General features: G+C 36.3%; 1 protein-coding gene across 1 annotated transcript in view; it reads left to right on the forward strand.

Annotated features, from left to right (window-relative positions):
- The window catches only part of CEP192 (centrosomal protein 192), an 82,357-nt gene that overhangs the window by 17,381 nt on the left and 45,939 nt on the right, over positions 1–19,037 (forward strand). The window contains exons 11-23 of the mRNA XM_074146800.1: positions 1,257–1,411; positions 2,960–3,006; positions 4,504–4,636; positions 5,748–5,902; positions 8,342–8,482; positions 8,741–9,080; positions 9,407–9,547; positions 11,982–12,046; positions 12,128–12,319; positions 13,313–13,436; positions 15,412–15,542; positions 16,393–17,431; positions 17,542–17,668. Of these exons, the coding sequence (XP_074002901.1) occupies positions 1,257–1,411; positions 2,960–3,006; positions 4,504–4,636; positions 5,748–5,902; positions 8,342–8,482; positions 8,741–9,080; positions 9,407–9,547; positions 11,982–12,046; positions 12,128–12,319; positions 13,313–13,436; positions 15,412–15,542; positions 16,393–17,431; positions 17,542–17,668 (2,790 nt within the window). The remainder of the gene's footprint in view (positions 1–1,256; positions 1,412–2,959; positions 3,007–4,503; positions 4,637–5,747; positions 5,903–8,341; positions 8,483–8,740; positions 9,081–9,406; positions 9,548–11,981; positions 12,047–12,127; positions 12,320–13,312; positions 13,437–15,411; positions 15,543–16,392; positions 17,432–17,541; positions 17,669–19,037) is intronic.

Genomic DNA, 19,037 nt, shown 5'->3' on the forward strand with positions numbered 1-19,037 from the left:
GCTGTTTAATTTAATAATTTGACTTCATGTACATGACGGGAATGAATCTTTAGAAGTGATTTTTTTTTTTTTCTTTTAAACTATGACGCTTTGTTTTGTTGTCACACTAATTAAGAATTTCCTAAGCGTGATTAATTGATTGACTTATTTGTATCTGGCATGTATTTACCTAGTATAATCTAGAATTAAGCTGATGTTTCTGGTTCATGTCATGTGTGTGAATAATAGTTTGCACTGATTGAAATCTGTTCCAAGTAAGTATAATGCTGTTTGCATACAGAAAGCAACATCAATTTCCATTAGATTTGGCTTCTTTGTAGCCTCAGTGATTGCTATTTCTTAGGAGATAACTAGTGTTAGTGAAATAATTTAGAGAGTGTAACTAAGTGGTGGAAGCTGTTGCAAAGGTTATTCTAACCGAGATCAAATTTGTTCTTACTGTTGCAATAGAAACTGCAATGTGCATCTTTCTCACTGATAAAATTGTTCTATAGGCTGTATGTCCCTATAAAAAGAATGTAAGATTTAAGACAGGGAATCTGCTTCTTGATTGTATTCAGGTAAAAAAAAATACAAAACATGGAATAATTGTGTTTCAGACTTTTAGAAATATAAATAAAGCTGACGTTTGAAATACTAAAGCGAAAGTATGGTTCAGTTCACTCAATGTGGAAATTTTAACATCTTGCATGATTAGCTTATCTGCCTGTGTGGATGTCCTATGAAACCAGAAGTTAAAAATAACTTTCCCACAGAATTATAAAAGCTGTTATTTAACAGAACTATATGCAATTTCAGTAAGTCATGTTCTTGATGATTTAGTCCCTAATTTAATGTTAGAAAATGCATGCTGATACTGTGGACTTAGGAGAATCTTGTCTAGGATTTCACTTGCTCTCAAATGGATCATGGGACTTGCCCAGAATACACCCTTTTCCTCTTATACTTTTTCCTCTTTTTGCAGAAATGAAAAATAAAGGAACACACAGAAAAAAGTAGAGGCATATGTTCCGTTAAATTTCACTATTTGTTTCGTACATTAGATTGTTAAACTGAAGCCCTTGTAATCTTGCTATTTATTCCTTTACAGGTAATAGGTCTGTAGAAACTATGTTAGTGGGAGCAGCTGAATTCCTAGAGACAAAGGGATTAAAATTGGAGAATTTATTAGGTCTTTATATAGAGAGATGTTGTATAGTAATGTTGATCTGTATATCTCACTGAGTGATTTTTCATTGAAATAATTCTCTTTCTAGGGAAGCTGCTACACAAGTTAAAGAACCTCAGCCAACTTGTGTTAGTTTGAAAGAATCCCACTCAATATACGGAGAGCAAGATCAGAATGTCACTGAGCGTTCAAAATGCAGTCAAGATACCTTACTTGAGGTATTGCCACTTGAGCGATTGGAAGGTATTAAAATTTGAGAAAAATTGTACATTTATTCTCAGTGTAATTAGCTTCAGTGTAATTAGCTTTTTATGCTATGGATGACTTCTCTTGACCCTCCCACTGTTTTATGGCATAGTGTAAATGGGTTTTGAAAAAGAATCTCCTTGGTTTGAACAAGCTGAAAAGAGAACAAGATTGTGGTGGACACTGTGTTCTTAGATTTGTCCCCAAAGTACAAAGCTGGACAGGAAACTGATGGAAGTAATGTTTGCTATAAAAATACCATAATTAGAATGCTAGTAGGAATCTGAATTAATTTCAGGAACTTTACTTGTGGAAAAGGTGTATATAAGTTGTTTTCTACCCCTTCTCCTTCAATAGGTGTATGTCTATGAGCTTATATTTTAACTAACATCTCTTTTCTTGCCCTGTTCCAGCCTGTAATAGGTGATCTTCAAGTGCAGTTATAGAAGCTGGAAACCTACTTATCTAGTGAGATGATACATGAAAAAGTAGTTTGGAATACTTGCTGTGAAAACTATGCTTTTTTGAAGTATGGATAGAGTAGTGGAAGCAAAGTAATATTCTGTAACTTATTTTAAAAGTGTGGCTATTGATATTAAACTTGTTTGTTTTTTTTTTTTGCTAATGCCAATCCTGTCATTAAATTTTGCTTGTGGCTTAAAATTCAGTAAATGTACTTAGTAAATATATACTTCTAGTAGTTACCCTTTTCTGAGCTTTATCTGAATATTTGCATAGGTTTTCATGAAGTAAGTATTAATACTTCATAATAGAGTACATATTCAATTAGAAAGTACTGTGGTTTGTAATCTAAATGGGCCCTTATAAAACACACTTCTAACAGTCAAGTGTTGACTTCAGTTACTTATTAGTGTAGTCTTAAAGCGGCAGTAACTATGGCAACAAAAACCATGATGCTTTGGAAAACTGGGACTGCCCTGTGTTTGGACTTGATAGTGCCTGACTGCATTTAATTAATTAGTTTTAACTTGCTGTTTATTTGAGGTTTAGGATTCTAGTCTGGAAACTGCCTTTTATTCCCATCTATTATTTAAGAATTAGGAAACTTTCTTGCTAAAATCTGTATCTGCGTGTCTAAAATGTTCTGTCTTGTGTGACTTGCAATTGGGTATAAGACAAAGACAAGAGGAAGCTGCTTACAAGTGAGCCAAAGAAAAGAATTGGCCCAATAGGTGAAATGCGACAGTGGATCAGAACACTTGCTCCCACTTCTGCTAGTGCAACCCGGGAGTCCTTTTTTTGCACTGTGTTATAGAAATCCTTAAGGCAGTAATTGTCTTTCACAATTTTTACAGTTTTAGCCCTGATGAAGTCCTGCCTTTTTAATTACTCCCAGATACTTTGGTCATTGTTATAAGAACATGTAAAGTTTGGTATTGTGATAACGTGTTTGCTTCATATTTTTATGGTGTGTGCCAAGACCTTCAAGAGGCTTGGTCTGCTGTCTTATAGGATAGTTAGCACTTAGTAACATAACATAAGAACATAATAAAATACTGATTACACTACATTCTTTTGTTCCAGATTTGTCCACTGGAATATGTGTTCTTCCGGACAGTAAGAATAACAAGGTGAAACCTTTTCTAAATACAGTGAAATTAAAAAGAATTTAATATTAATCTTGTACTAGACTTAATTGTGTGAGAGAAGGAGGGAGGGGATTGAACTGTGTTTATTGTCTTTTATGTTGTGTATCCCTTAAGTTTCTAATGGTGCTAGCAGGCTGAATGTGTTGTCTTACTTTGCTTCCTTTTTGCAGCTCACTTAACGTAATTAGTACCATGGGAGCATGACTCAGCTTAATCTTTCCCAAATGTCAAAATTGTTGTTCACTCCTAGCCTCTGCTTTTTTGTAGTTCTTTATCCATGTAAGGACCTTACATTTTATCCCAATTGTAGTTTAGCTTAGTGAAAAGATGCCTGAGGAAATTTTTGGAATGCTTTTGGAGTAGACAATATCAACCTGATTTGAGTTGCCCCTTACTTGTTAATTACTTTGAGGAATGTTAGTTCAGATGACTTCTTCAGTGTCCTCAAGATTAAAAACTGCACCTTTTGTAAGAACACAATCATCTTGCTGCCTCTGGATGGTGGGGTTTTTTTGTGTGTGTCTCTATCCCAGAACTAGCAAATAGCTGCTGGTATTGACAGGTAGGGCTATGCTTCAGCTGCTTTTATCTACTGTATTAGAGAAGCTGACAATTACAGGCAGAGAGATACAAGGCAGACAGGAAAGGGAGATCTTGTGGCCCTCATAGAAAAATCAAACGAAAGAAAACTAAATCAACTTAGTAAATACCAGCTGACACGTTAAGGAGCACATACAGCCTGAGGCATATTTTCTAAGGGCCACAGTGGTCAGTGAGTTGCAGTCGAATGCTGACAGGCTGTCACCTGAAAACCATAATTAAGTCTCTTTCAAATTTTTTACTTTCTGAACTTCGACTTTTTTGCTGTCTGTCAAAGGTGATCTGTTTGTCACAAAGAATGTGAGACTAAATCCGAAGCAGACATTACATCATACTGTTTTTAAAAAAATCATTCAGGTATATAAAAGATACAATATTTACAGTTAGCTAGACTCAGCTGAAATACTGCTTTATGAGTAATTGAGTATGCTCATTTGAAGAAATTATCAACAAAGGGTTGATCTACGTGTATGACTTCTGAAGAAGCACTGTTTTAGCAGCATAGGAAACTTGATAGTTGTCTTTGTACTTTTAAGTTGGGATTGCAGCTTAATGAATGGGAGGGGCCAATTTTTTTCAAGTGTAAACTCTTCAATGCAATGGTTCAGTATTTTATTTTTGAGCTTTTTAAGTTTGGTGTCATTCAGATGCTTTTCCCTCTTTCCCCTTTATGATCTCTCTATTTCTTGCATGTATCCATTCTGGAAGCTAGCAGGCAAAGTCCATTGGAATGAGTACATTTGCTGGGATAAGTAGGAAAAAAACAAAAAGGAGGGGGAGAGTTCTGGAATATTATTATTCTCATTATTTGTTTATTATTAACTGAATTTATACAATAGCTAGTAACTCGAAACATTACTGTATGGATGCTTTTCACAGATTGGTCCACCTGAACCTACTGAAAAGCTGATAGAAGGTGAAATCTCAAGTGATCATCTTAGCAATAGCCTTTCAAGTTTTTTGGAAAATGAGAAACTCTCAACTCTTACAAGCTCAGAAGAAGATTCCACTGGTAAGTGTATTTATAACTCTGGGTAGCAGAGTTTAGATTTTTGACACAATGTTATTGCATACTTGAGAAGAATGATATTGTTTTACTGAAATATTTAACATAGGATTATGCTTGATTAAAAAAACAGTATTAGGGATATTAAATCGGCTATTTTGAAATTGGTTATGGAATGTGTCAGAGAAAATCACAATTGGAAGTTTAATCTAAAACAGTTCTCAGTCACTGTTAATCAAAAATACAGGTAGAAATGTGGGCATTTGTTTAAGAAAGTGGTTACCCCAGCTACATTTTCAGTTTAGATCGATAGAGATAAACTCTTATGATGAACATGTACATGCGGTTAGAATTAACTGTTACTTGAGCTTCAGTTCTCTTTAGATGCCACACATGCACAGTGACACCCGAGTCAGAAGTCTAATTTACACACAGGGATAAAAGTGAGAGCTTGAGTTCTGTATAAGTCAACAAGAGTTTTGAAATTTCTGTGCCCTTCCAGTGGCTGCTGCTGAAGGACAAACATGCTCTTCTTTATTAATGCAGTTGACTTTGCACATAACATGAAGGATGACAGGGTATGTCCTCAGATGCACCAAGAATGAGGAAGGCAGAGTGATAAATAGTTTTACTGCTGTCTTAAGATCAAGCAGCCCTGCATTCATGTAGGGTTACTGGATTTCTCCCTGTTATATCTACAGATGTCATGGCTGTCTTTTGAAGTCTTTTTTTATTGCATAGCTTCACTTGTGCGTTAAGCATATAAGAATATTACATATATTTTACTTTTAATTTATGTGTATATATATCATTTGCTAGTTGGAATGTGGCTATGTACAGATCATGTGAAGGAAGATGAGTAACTTGATAGCCTGGGAGCTGACATGCTAACTTACAGTCATCTTGTGTTGCTGTATATTGCTAGTCACAGAATAAGACAATTACATGTTTCTGTGACCCAATTATTTTAAGGGAAAAACAAGATAATTCCCTTCTGACTGTGTGAGTGTATTGTGAGACTCAATGTATTAAAAATTATGGAGTTGCTTTGATAGTATGTCAGATGATATAAAATGTCCACAGAAGGTGAATAGGATATTTTCTTCTGTTTCAATAGATGATGATATTGATGATGAAGAATTCTTTGATAACCAACTAGAAGCCTATTTTGAGCAGATGATAAAACCAGAAATGACAAGAGGAGACATCGACATACAGAAACTCTCAGAATGCTGTACGGCACCGAAGCTTTCTGAAAATGGCTTATTTCAAGTAGGTTTAAAGTTCAAAGCTCAGCATGCCCAGTGGCCCTTAAACATGGTAGGGTTGTCTGCCAGGGTGAACTAGGTTTTACTTCTTTCCTGACAAACCCAAATACTGTCCAACAGATAGCCTGTACAGCAAAGAATTCTTTTTAAATTTAAGGGTAGCAAATGCAGCTCTAAACTAGAAACAAAGCCATTTGAGTGAGCTTCTGACTTCTGTTCACTCTGCAAGGTTTTACCTGGGTGGGGGGGGACGGACGTGGGGAGCGAGGGAAGAAAGCGAAAGGAGCTAGGTAGCTATTTTTGTATTTATTTTCCTCTTCCTTGTAGTGCAGAGCTAGCAGCTGATTCATCTGCTTGTTACAGAAAGTCTTGTTGTTAATGAGATAAGGTGGAATTAGGCTGGCTGTCCCAAGAGGCGTTAGTCAGGAGCGCTTGCTGCAAAGCTGAAGGGTTTCCTATTATGGTGTCTCCTTTATTCAAGTCTCCATTCAGGCTTTGTACCTGTCTCTAACCTTGCTCCTCATACTCCTCTTTGTCCTGTGCATAGTCTTCTCCTTCCTTCTGATAAGCAGCTCTGGTAGAGAACCTTGTACAGTCAATTCTGTTACTCTATCTTTGTAAAAACAAAGCAACCCCCAAACTCTAAGACTGGATTTCTGTCCGTCCTTTGGGATGATGGAGACTTGTCCTCAAAGAAATCCTGTAATAACTAATACAGCATCAGTAGTATTTCCTGAACAGCTGTTTTCTGAGTTTTTCTGCTGGACTACATTTCTTAATCCTTACTAGAAAAGTAAAAATTGCTTTTAGAGTTTTGGATTGTTTATGGTGGTCATAAGTTACTGTACCTCTGAGGCGTTACCTTGAATGCTTTAAGGTATGAATGTTTCTTATACACCTTGCTTCCCCTCTCAGCTTCCTAGTGGTCGCTTTTAGTGTCAGAGATTGTAAAATGTTTGTAGATAAGCAGTTGGGATGTTCTCAAGTCCACTAAGGGAAACTATATTCTAGGTAACTAAGCTGAAGCCTCTACTGATACCATTGTCTTGTGGTAGCATGATTTTAATTTTGATTACTAGCCTCTGAATGCAAAGAATTTCTGATGAGAGACAAATCTCCATAAGCAAGCTAATACCCATGAAATGCTTGCTTTACCCTATTCCCTCCAGCCTCCACAAGCCGGTCAGCTGAACTGAAACTAAGGCCATCTTTTGATCTCACTTGTAACTTGCTTGTAATATCCAGGAGATGGGCCTATTGTCTGTATAGGAATTGCTTAATTTTAATGTGATGGTTCTGTGACAAAACTACTTTCACTAGTTTAACTTGTTGCTATTCTTAGAGTTACAGTTTTAACTGCAACAAAATTCAAAGAACAGAATGGAATTTTCTTTTAAGACATGAATTAAATTTCTTTTCAATGAGTTTAATCAACTACTGACAAAATATTCTGTTTTACTTTTTGTTTCTGTAACTATTAAGGTAATGTGCTGGCACTTATTTTCCATCATGCAACTAGTTTATAAAATCTTTGCAATCACTGCTTTATTAGCTTGGATAGCAATTTCCGAAGTTTTATTAAGTCTATGGTAACACAGAGACTCGTTTTTCCAGAAGAGTAAATGAGTCTCTTAAATAAGTGGTTGGAGTGTGAAAGGTAAGCGTAGAGCAGCAACTGGCTGGCTTGTGGTTTATCTTTGAGCAGCAGTTAGTTCTAGTAACAGTTACAAACAGAGTGCCAGGGATTAAGTGCCTTTGCATTTTCTTGCCTTTGCAATGATGGATGTGATCCTGGCAGTTGCATGCTTGATCAGAATGGGAAAGTGTGATTGATTTAAACAGTTAAATGAACTGTAGCTTCTGAAATTTCAGGAATTTCCCAACTGACATCAGAGATTCCAAGCTGTGCAAAGTGTTGTTAACCGTGTAGAGGCAGTCTGCATAGACTGCCAGTTGCTGATCTATGGCTGTACGTGAGGAAGGGGATAGGTGGTTACTTGAAGAGTGAGAATAACACAGTTCTGCTCTCTGACTTCAGGTCTTTGCTACTTGTGTAAGACATTACTGCTTCACTGCCGTTGTAGATAAGGAGTGGGGTAGATACAATAGGTTCTGAGTTGTATTTGGAGGCCTCATCCAGCAGTAGGTCAACCGGAAGGGGAAAAGCAGTAGCATGGTGCTACATAGGAATGAAAGCATATAGTAGGAATAAGATATCCTCCATCTTGCTGTGTGTGCCCTTGGAGGCAGCTGCATGGATTGTCATAGCCAGGAAATATTGTCCTTAGTGATGGTGCTAGCAGCTAGCGATGCCTTTGGCAGTGGCACATGAGCAAACAAAGTATGATAATCTCTTTACTAGAGTATTGCTTAACATTGTAAAAACAACTGTAATGTTGATTTTTTTTTTTTTAAGTGTAACTTCTTTTTTTTTTTTTTAAAGGAGAACTTTCAGGTTCTTGACACTTACCAGGCTGTTGCAGGAGTAGACTCTGGAAATGCTAGTGATGAAGATTCACAAAATCAAGGGATACCTGGATGTTCCGTGCAAAATGAAATGCTGCCCAGAGCAGTACGACAACTGGTATGAAATTGTTGTTTAAATTTCTGTTAATGGTGTAGAGTAATACTGTAGTAGAAGATGGCAGTGTGTTTGAAAACTTGTTAGAGGTTGAACTAACAACCCAAACTTTGTTTACAAAAGAATGAATAACACCACTTTGTATTTTAGATAAATTTTTTCAAACATATTTAACTTGGACTGTTTTGTACCTAGAACTGTTAGCACAAACAGTTAACAACTGCACTTCTGACATTTATCAAATTATTATTGTTCTCTAAGAATTCCATGACTACTGGAGATGTGTTAGGTTCCTGCACCACTGCTGATTTGCGATTAGATTCAATGTATCTTCAGTGTACGGACAGCCATAAAGCAGATGTGTCGGATGTCCCTCCACAGCAAGAAATGCAGACCTCCGAGTGTCAGGCTGCTGCTCCTGATGTAGAAGTGCTACACACAGCAAGAGGATTGTTGGGGCACTGCACCACTCCTAAAGTTGTTCTTAGTGCAAATGCACCTCAGACAGATGCATGTGAATGTGAAGTTGGTCTTACTGATACTTACCTGTCTCCAACTGCAGACAGCTGTGAGAACATAAGTTTAGCTACAACAGACAAAGGTAGGTTGCTTTAGATAAAGCCCATCTGTTCAATTCTGACCAGACTCTATATGGAAAACGAAATAAAATAGTAAGCTATGCATTTTTCTTTAGTTGTGCAAGTTGGTAATAAAAACCAATATAACATGAATACATTTTGACTTATTTTTGTTTTAAAAAAGTGTTGTATATTGCATTCAACTGTTGTTTGTTTGGTGATGGAACTAGTTTAAGCTTGCAGTTGCAGCAGCTTGAGCTATGTTGTTTTCAAACTCCTTAATCTTAAGAGACTTTGCCATATTCCTTTTTATTTTAATCAACAGTGTAGCATTTGATATATCTTTCAGGTGATTTACCACACAGCATTGTCTACCAAAATGAAGAGGGCAAATGGGTGACCGATCTTGCGTATTATACTTCGTTTGATGAAGAACAAGATTTAAATCTGTCTGAAGAGGATAAAATAAATGAGGAGTTCATTACTGGATGTATGTAACCTTTTCCCTTCTTAGTTAGCTGTTGTTATCTGTAATAGCGTTAAGTAAACTTTCTTCCTTATTTTTTTTTTTTCTCCTCACTCCAACAAATTAGTATTTGGTGTTGCAAAGCCTCCGGGCTTTAGATACTACAAATAATTTGGAAGATGATGTTGCTAGTAGCCTACAATGATGTTATCCTTAGTTATAGTTGATAACATCTTTCCATGTTTCCTACTCTTCCCATGAAGTGTCTTTTGTTTTGTTTCAAAAAGCATTCTAATGTGTCGCTGATACCTATTGTATGAACAAAAGTAACTCCTGTAGTTGTCATTTCCACACTTACTCCTTTGGACTTCAATTCTTGTTATCCTTTCTTTCAAGAAGAGGGAACAGTATTCATTCTGTACTGCATGATGGTTATAAGACAGGAAATAATTGTAAACAAGAAATTACTACAAAATCAACAAGAATGTGAAAAGAGCTGCTGGATTCACTAGCTGGTGATATTTATATATTTTTTTTTTTTTTTTGTGAATCCCTTGGGGAATGTCTTGATGCTGGCAAATGGTACTGGTATTGAAAAATGTTGGTGCTTGTTCAGGGGCTTTATTGGACTCTCACCTAACAAATTCCAGGCTTTATGAACCTCTGTTTAAAGTTGTTTATTTTCCTTAAGCTATCTCAGACTGATCTACATCAGAGTCTGTTTGTCATACAAGCTTGGATAATATGCATGTATTACTGTAGACAAATCAGTTCCTTAGTACCAAAATGTCACCTGGTCATCTGTTTTACTGGACAGATTCAAGCAATGTGTGCCACAGTATTTCTCCCAGTCTCTTCTAGTCTCTAAAGTTGACATGTGGATGGGCTAATGTATTCTAAAGATGTACATGGTCTGCTCAAGGTTCTTCTTTCAAAGAGAATGCTGTATATGTTGCTGTCTAGAATTGTTTATTTTGAATGAGTTATCAAACAGGACTGATTGTTTGAAATAATATTTTTTTTTTTAATATTGTAGTGGTTTTCTGCTGGAACAAGCAAATATGAATATTTGGTAGGAATTTCCTTATCTACTATGTCAGTAAAGCATAGGAGCAAAAGCTCCTCTATTATTTGTCAAATGCTAGGATATTTCAAACACCTTCCTGCATCTCAGACTTGGGTTGTAAAATGATTAGAATATTTAAGTGTTGTAAATTTTTCCAAGTCTGTTTAGCTTTTTCCCACCTGATGGTGTTTCGACCTGTTTGCACGATAGAAGACATGCGCTTATGTAGAGATTCAATGTGGTTAGCATTCTTCCGGATGCTAAGTTTGCCCGTCTGTCTGCAATGCTCAAGTGTGATGCTTGATTGGTAGGGACAGAAAGGAAATGTTACATCTGATGCTTCAGAGTCTCGTTTATGACATGTCTGTCAGCAAACTGTGCACATGATGTATTCTTGTATAGAGTAGTGCAGAATTGCTCACTTGACAGAGTTTGGTGCTTCAGGATGTCTTCGGAGAGCTGTATGGCTTATACAAAGGATTAAGGAGGAACTGATGCTAGAGTTCAACTGGCTATAACAACGTGTCTTTGATAGTGCTAGGTTACCTTTAGGAAACGCGGTTGGATTGCTCAATAAAGATGGGTTCCAACTTTGTTTCTGTCCTCAGAGTACGCATTGTGGCTTCCTTATCGACAAAACCTGTATTCACTTTACAATTTGTGGTGATTCTTGACTTATTTCTACATTTACCCCATGTCTTCTAGGACTAGGGATGCTGTGTGTACAAGGCCACGTATTCTTTAAGGTTTGATGGGCTTAATGATACATTAACATTGAAATAAGGTAGTAGAGCAATTTCTCTTGATCAGTGGTTTTTCACAACATTTTGGTGAAGAGACTTGAAATGTTCATTGTTCTGTAAATGGTAATTGTGAAAATAATACAGGCATTTGAATTTAAAAGAAGGATTGATTTACTTGGCCTGTTAATTTGCACAGGTATTTAGTGAACTGGTACAAACCAGTCTGTTCCTTTTGCTCCAATTCACAGGTACCATGTTGATGAAATCTTCAAAACTAAGTGTAGTAAAAGTTTGTTTGGAAGTAGCCATATGATGATCAATTCTAGCTAGTGTGGTTAGCATAACCTATGAAAAGTTTGCTTTGGGGTTAAGTCTGTAAGAGACTTTATTAACCACTAAGTTAATTAGCTAAATGCTTCTTTTACTGGCTCCTAAAGATCCAGGGAGTACTCTTGTGAAACGAATTTCATATGAACTTTTCTCACCGTAACAGGATGGAATAACTCCTAGTGTGTCCCAAACTGTCTCAGATGTAGAATTAAATATTGCAGTATCTGTCCCTCAAAACTTAGTTTAAAGATGCAAAATAGTAATGACAGCACTTAATAACTTGTGCCTGATTTTAATAAATGTTCTCTTTGGTTTTAAGCTGAAGCAGCAGCTATGATTGCACAAGACCAGGAAGAATTTGAGAAAGCACGCAAACTTGTGCAGGTAACTAATTATCTGAATGTAAACAGAATAGTTCTCTAACTTTATTTACAAGTTACAACTTCTAAATATCTTTGTCTGCAGGTGGAAAAAGTAGACATTCTAAGTGCATCTGAATTAGCAGATACTTCATGGAAATCTGCCAATAGCTGCATTCTGCCGAGAACATCTGATCTGGATAAAGATGCCAGTTACCTACGTCTGTCTTTAGGGGAGTTCTTTGGTCAGAGATCCGAAGCTCTTGGTTGTCTTGGTGGAGGCAGTGATGTGAAACGGGTATGTACCTTGATGTTAATACTAAAACACAAGGAAAGGACAAGAACAACAGCTAGCACAACTTTGGGTTTTTTTTTATATTGTAACTAATTCTTTCTGAGAACTACTTTTCTAAGTTCACCTGTGAAGGAAGTTCTCTATGTGTGACAGGTCTGGATTTTATTTCCCACTTGGAATTTCTGATGTGAAAGGCTGGGTGGTGTTATTAATTAGTTCTTGACCAAAAGGTGAAAATCAAGATTCATTATGTGTATGATTAGAGAAAGAAAAGTGCACCATATACAGGGTGCACGTTGGAGGTCCATGCAATCAATCCACATAGTAATTGAATGAAATGCTGCTCAGACAGCGGTATTTGAACAGTGAGGGTCTTTGAATGGCTGTTGATAGTTGATGTGTTATCTAGGCAAATGCCCAACTTCAGTAAAAATGTAGTCATCTAGACCCTAACTTACCAACATACTTTATGCTTCTTGCATCTATCTGATACCTGTCTCTTCTCTTATCTGCTGTTGGTAGACAGTACCTCATGTGTGTTGCAGACAAAAAAAAAAAGGCAGGGTAGTGTGTGCAATGGAAGAAGTCAGATATCCTTGTGTAATTCTGTTGTGTCATGATGAATTGGTAGAGTTAGCACGTTCTGTCCTGGCTGAGCGACAGAGCATGCCTCCAGGCAGAGGTGATGAGACCGTATGTACTTTCTTTTGTATAACTGGTATAAACAAGTTGTTAGTTTATTTTATGTTTATATTGGAAGTGTATGTATTTAGATTAGGCATTTGCAATGCCAGGAGGCATATGTTATTTCTCAGTGCCATGAGAGCCAAACATCAACTAGGGAGCTGCTGTGGCTGAAAGTTCTTTGCAAGGCCACTGAACCTATTTATTCATTAATAATAAATTTAATTAAAAAATAAAAAAAAATAAAATAATGAATTTAATCATTATTATATTTACTGATGCTGTATTCCGGGGTATATTTTTTTTTTATAGCCATCTTTTGGTTACTATATTACATCTCCGAAGAAAAGACAACCTGTTGCTTTGCTAAGACAATCTGATTCATCAGGAAGTCACGTCACCCAAGAGATTTCGCAGTTGTCTGAAGTGTTTTCAGGTAATTATAAAACAGAAGGGTCAGCCCTAGACAGTAGTTATAACAATAGTTAAGAATTACTTGTATGTAACTATTGAAGACTATTAAGAGTAATCCATGATAGAAAGACTCTATAGTTTTCATTCACCAAATATCTTTTTTGCTGTGAGCACCTCTTCCACCCCTCCTTCCCCCAGAAAACCACAGAACCTAAACAATTACAAGAGAGAACATTCTAATACTAAGTACTGCCCTGAATTGTCTTAGATATTTCAGCATTTTCAGATACTGGATAACTACCAGGATGTCTTATAATAATTAAAGTCTGTTCAGAGTTTTCCTGTTGAAAAAGCTGTATGATTGTGTTACCAAACAAACAAAACCCCCATAAAATTGGTCTGTTCGCTCATATAGGTATAGAGGATATAGGGAAAGAAGGAAAACAATTCAGGTTATAGCTGAGCTGACAGTGTGCACATAAAACACATTCTACTTTTTTCCTGCCATGTTTTAAAAAAAATAAATTACACCCCCATGATATCTGCTTTACTTAAAATAATAATTCAGGAGGTTCTTCCAAAATTTTTTATGTGAAGATCATAGCACGTATTTTAGTGCATACTTATGCCTATCAACTTGAATAGGTATGTTTAGGAGAGGATGAGTGCATTTTAAAGCATCTCTACTGCTCTTGATGGAACTGTGCCAACATCAGTCTGTGAACTTGCTTGTACAGCGTGGAGCCCACTTCCCTGAAACAGCTTTACACTTGTAGTTTTCTTCGTGCTGGGACTTTGCAAATATTTTTAAAGGGTCTCTAATGATTATGATTTTTTTAAGTCTAGTGTTAATGTGCTTAAATTCACTATACAGTAGTCCAGATTTTTGTCAAAAAATACCAGGAGTTCATTGAGTTGATGATGTCTGTTCAATAAAATTGTAGTTATAATTGTTACTGTGAATAGCAGAAAAATAATTTACATGTGCTCTGCAGTTCTTTTGATACAAAGTTTGCTATAAATGCTAGAGAAAGTTGGTATTTGGTCACTTCGTGGCCAAGGTATTAATAGTTACTGACATCTGATTTTCAGTAGTACTGACAAATAATAATAATCTTTATCATGAATACCACTATGCAATTCCTGCTTAAGGAGCAGCAGGTGGAAAGGAAGCTGAGAGATCAGCAACCTGAGGAGGGTGTTACTTGAAATACGAGGTATATCCAAACTCCAAATATCTACTGTAAGAACAGACACAAAGGGAAACAAACAAACAAAAAACCCCCACCAAAAAAAACCCCCACAAAAAAACCTCAACACCCTCTCTCCCCCAGAAAATAACCAAAAATGTTAATTGTTTCATGCTTTTTTTCCTCACTATCAAAGCATCTTTAATAGACGGTTTTAGTATTCTAGGGAGTCCAGATGTTTTCCTTCCAGCAGGAACTCATTTGTTGAAACGGTAGCCTCTAGGTCTCATATGAACAATACCTTCTTGTTTGGATTTGATCTCCTAATCAACAAGATTAGTTGTGGTTTTGATGGTTTCAGAAACATATCTTTCCGTCCTAAACATAGTCCTTCAAAATTACCAGTTTACTGCTGTGTAGTTCAGTCCAACCCCGTCTCCAGCATAAGAAAACTGGCTTTACTCAGATTTAGCTCTTCTAGTTTTCTATTGGAGTTTGGCCTATGTTCATACATTGTATGAAAGGGTTTATTTAGCTTATGCTAGTATGATAAGCTGCCTGAAAATAAAATTTGAAGAGTGAGCATGGTATTCATGATGCCAAATAATTTTGTGACTTGAATGTAAACTTTGAGTACTGTACAGGAAACAGTTGATGCTTGCAGTATTTGCATTTGTGCCATTATAACAGCTCTTTCTGTATAGGAAAGAGCATTAAGGGAGCATGTGTATTGCAAGAATGCAGGTGTTTTGACAACTCACTTACTGTAAATTAAGTCCCTGTATTTTTTTTCTTTTTTGTTCTTAGATGACTTAGAAACACAAAAAAAAGAACATGCGAATTCTACCAGATGTGAAGGTGCCTGGCATAGGATGGATACTGCAGCTGGAATACATAAAAGCATTAATACAGAAGCTGCTACCACAAGTAAAGCAAAGGTATTTCTCTTGTATTTTTCTATTAAGTGCAACTATGAACTTGAACAAAATTCAAATAATTCCAATTATTATTGTTTCTTTGAATATGACTAAATTATGCCTTTCATATCAGCTCACCGGTTTTTGTGTTGATCATTTGAATCATAGCAGGTGACATGGTTTGTTAGGGTAGTTTCATTAGAATGCCATGACCCTTTAGTGAGTTGGGTGTTACTATCTTTTGTTTTTTCTCCCTTCTTCACTTTTGGAGTTGCTTGGTCTGTCAGCCCATAGTTTTTCAGAGATTCCTAGGCTGAGAGGTGGGTAGAGATTGTGGTCTGGACATGACTGACTGCTTATTCTGTGTCCTTTGCTAAGAATAGTCAGTGTGAAAACTAAAGAAGAAATCAGACTTGAGTGATAGAGAAAATTGTAGAATTAGCTTTGTTTTTCCCTTGTTGAGAGGCAGATAGATTTAAAGTTAATTGGGAAAATACTGTGTATTTGGTCGTGGTAACTTCTCTACTGTTTCTTCCTGATGGGATTTTACTCCCAGTCCTCCCAACTGAATTAAAACATTTTAGGATTTTAAAAGTTTTACAAAAACCAAGGCTTCCTAGCAAGCAATCTTTATTTAATCTTTTGAAAAAAGCTTTGTGGAGTAGACTTAAAAATCAGTACAATGAGAATTATGCCTATTGCAGTATTCCTTCTTGACAGGTGATTAAAAATGTGACAACTAGAAATATTAATATATTACCATATACTGAAATGCAAAATAATTAAAAAAACCCAAAACAACCCAACAAGCACCAAAACACTAAATAAAAATTTCTTAATTTGGTGCTTAACTCATTTTGGTTTGTTGTAGGGTGGAATTCATAAAGACAAGTTTGAAGACGGCTTATCTAATAATTCTGACTCTGTCCTGAGTATTAGCACAATTGCCACTGCTATTGCTAATGCGTCCTCCAGTGCTGACCCTTCCCAGCTGGCTGCTATGATGATGGCACTCTCTAAGAAAAGTAAAAGCACACCTTTTTTTCCTGGAATTGTCAAAGAGACGGAACTCTGCGCTAACCAGGTATTATCCAGCAATGTGGAAAATAATGCATTTGATATGGAAAAATACCTCAAAAAAACAGATGAGAATGGACATGAAAGTGAATATGAGAGTATTGTGAAACATGAAGCATCTGTCCAGAACCTTGTGCTTGATACCTTTTTACTGGGTAAAGATAAAAATAAGGATATTCTTGCAGAAGACTTGATAAATAATCATAGCAAGCTGCAAGAAATAGAGAAGCGATTTCTGAATTATTTTAATGAAGAAAACGATACTCAGAATTTTTCTACTCTCTCTGGTATTCCCAACCACAAAGATGTAACTGCAAATAGTGTTGAATATTCAGAAAAGTTGTCAAATTTGGTAAATAGTAAACATTTACAGTCAGTGAATGCTGATCTTAGATCAGACGTGCTTGATACCAAGACCTCACCTACTGGGAATGAAGCACAGATGTGTGGAATTCCTGCAGCAGCAAAAATGGAAGTGGCACAGAGAAGTTCGCTTGCTTACCAGAACAATGATCTCACTGGTAGATGTATCAGGGAAGATACAGAAACAGTAGATCAAGGAACAAACACTGTTCCTGAACCATGTAATGATTTGGTGGAAAGAAATACAGGAAATACTTTGTCACTCGGCAACTTAAAACCTGCCAAGCAATCTAGTAAATATGTCTCAGTAAGTCCTACAAAAGCAAAGTCTACGCAGAAATTGAATGACAGTGAAAAGAAGCAAAGTGCAAAAAAAGAGACAAGGAACAAAGATGCCAGTACTGCTTGCAGTGGGAATGTGAAACATGTGACTTTTGAGACTCTCTCCCCAACTTCCCAGAATGGTACTGGTAAGTAAACCTATATAAACGTAACCAGTTGTTGAAACGGCTTTTCTTGACAGCAGACTTGTTTCCTGTGCTTAAATAAATACTGTTATTAAATTCTGTTTATTTGCCAGAGCATAAACCGATTCAACCTGAATGCGAGCTGCAGCCTTTGGAGGATGAGCACTGTAGCTTCAGACCTTCAACTTCACCACTAATCCACTCTTCTCCTAGTGACACATCTGGGACAGCATTTTCAGGGTAAATTTCTTGGTGCAGGTTATAAGAATAATTAATGCTTCATGAGGATTTTTGAGGGATCAAGTTTTACTTTAATGTTGTCCTTGATCTCAGCTTATAGAAGATCTTTATTAGGCTAATACTGCTTTCTGTTTGCGTTTATTATGTGTATAGGGAACAAATCTTAGGTAATTGTTAACCTTTTTTTTTTTTTCACTGCTCTGATGAAACAGAAATGCTGGATAAGAATGTTGCTGTTTCTGCTCAGGATTATCCAGTAATGCAAGAATATGAAATGTTCAGCCTGTTAACTAGTCATATACCTCAGATGCCTAAAACTTTTTGTTGGAGCTAAAAATCCCATATTTGTTAATTGTTTTTCTAGTGTAATTCCTGTATTACAAATAAAGCTATTTGGTTGGGGGCTATGATGTTAATTACATGATAACAAAGCTTCACATTGTGTAGACTGAAGAAGACATGTTTTTCTTAAACTTAGAAGTATTTCAACTCAGTCTGGTTCTCTGATTCATACCACTGCTTGTTGTGAGAGAGGATGAGTAGAAATATTTGCACTGCTTTTAACTACTTCACATTTTGAAACTGCGTGTTGTGCCTAAGATTTAAGGCTTTCTTAGCAACTGAAAGGGCAATGTTTTTAAAATGAGCTCCCATAACACTAAGTGTGATATAAACTATAAGATTACAACTAAGTTGATTGTGTAGTCCTAAACATATAAACATGGCCAGTAGCCAGCGCTATGCACATGCTCATAAAAAGAGGCAACTGATTTCTTTGCCTTAACTTTTAAGGTCACTGTTTGAAACTTAACTACAGTTAGTGTGTTGTATGTGATATTAGAATTACAGGCTGTCTGGCATTTCTCAGAAGCTAAAATGTGCAGAAGTATGTGTATTTTTGCAAGTGTGTTATATAGATTAGGATTTCCAGTTAAAATTGTCAGTGATTTAATTGTTTTCATGTTATCTCTTCATGTTTCACAAAGTGGTGAGAGATCCTGTGTTTTCAGGTGTGTGAAATGAAGAGAATCTCAGCAATTAATAGGAAATACTGATGTGTGTTGCCTGGGGTGTTGAATGATTTCATTTGACATTCTTCCATCTAGTTAGATACAAATATATTGATTCATCTTTTTTCTTTTAGTAAGTTGTGTTGTTTCTGTGACCTTAGCATCTCAGTTCGTTTGTAGAACTCTGATGCTTTGCCTTATGGATATATATCCAATGAACGTGAGTTTTATGCACATCGAAGGCAGAACTTGTAAAGGTTAATTGAGAGGTGATTTTTCATTTCTACTGACTGTCCTAAACAGAACGGCTATGGAAGTTGACTTAGAGTAGTATAGCTAATATGTAGCATTAATTTTCT

Source organism: Numenius arquata, chromosome 4 (genome assembly GCF_964106895.1).
Source record: "Numenius arquata chromosome 4, bNumArq3.hap1.1, whole genome shotgun sequence".
Taxonomy (NCBI): Eukaryota; Metazoa; Chordata; class Aves; order Charadriiformes; family Scolopacidae; genus Numenius; species Numenius arquata.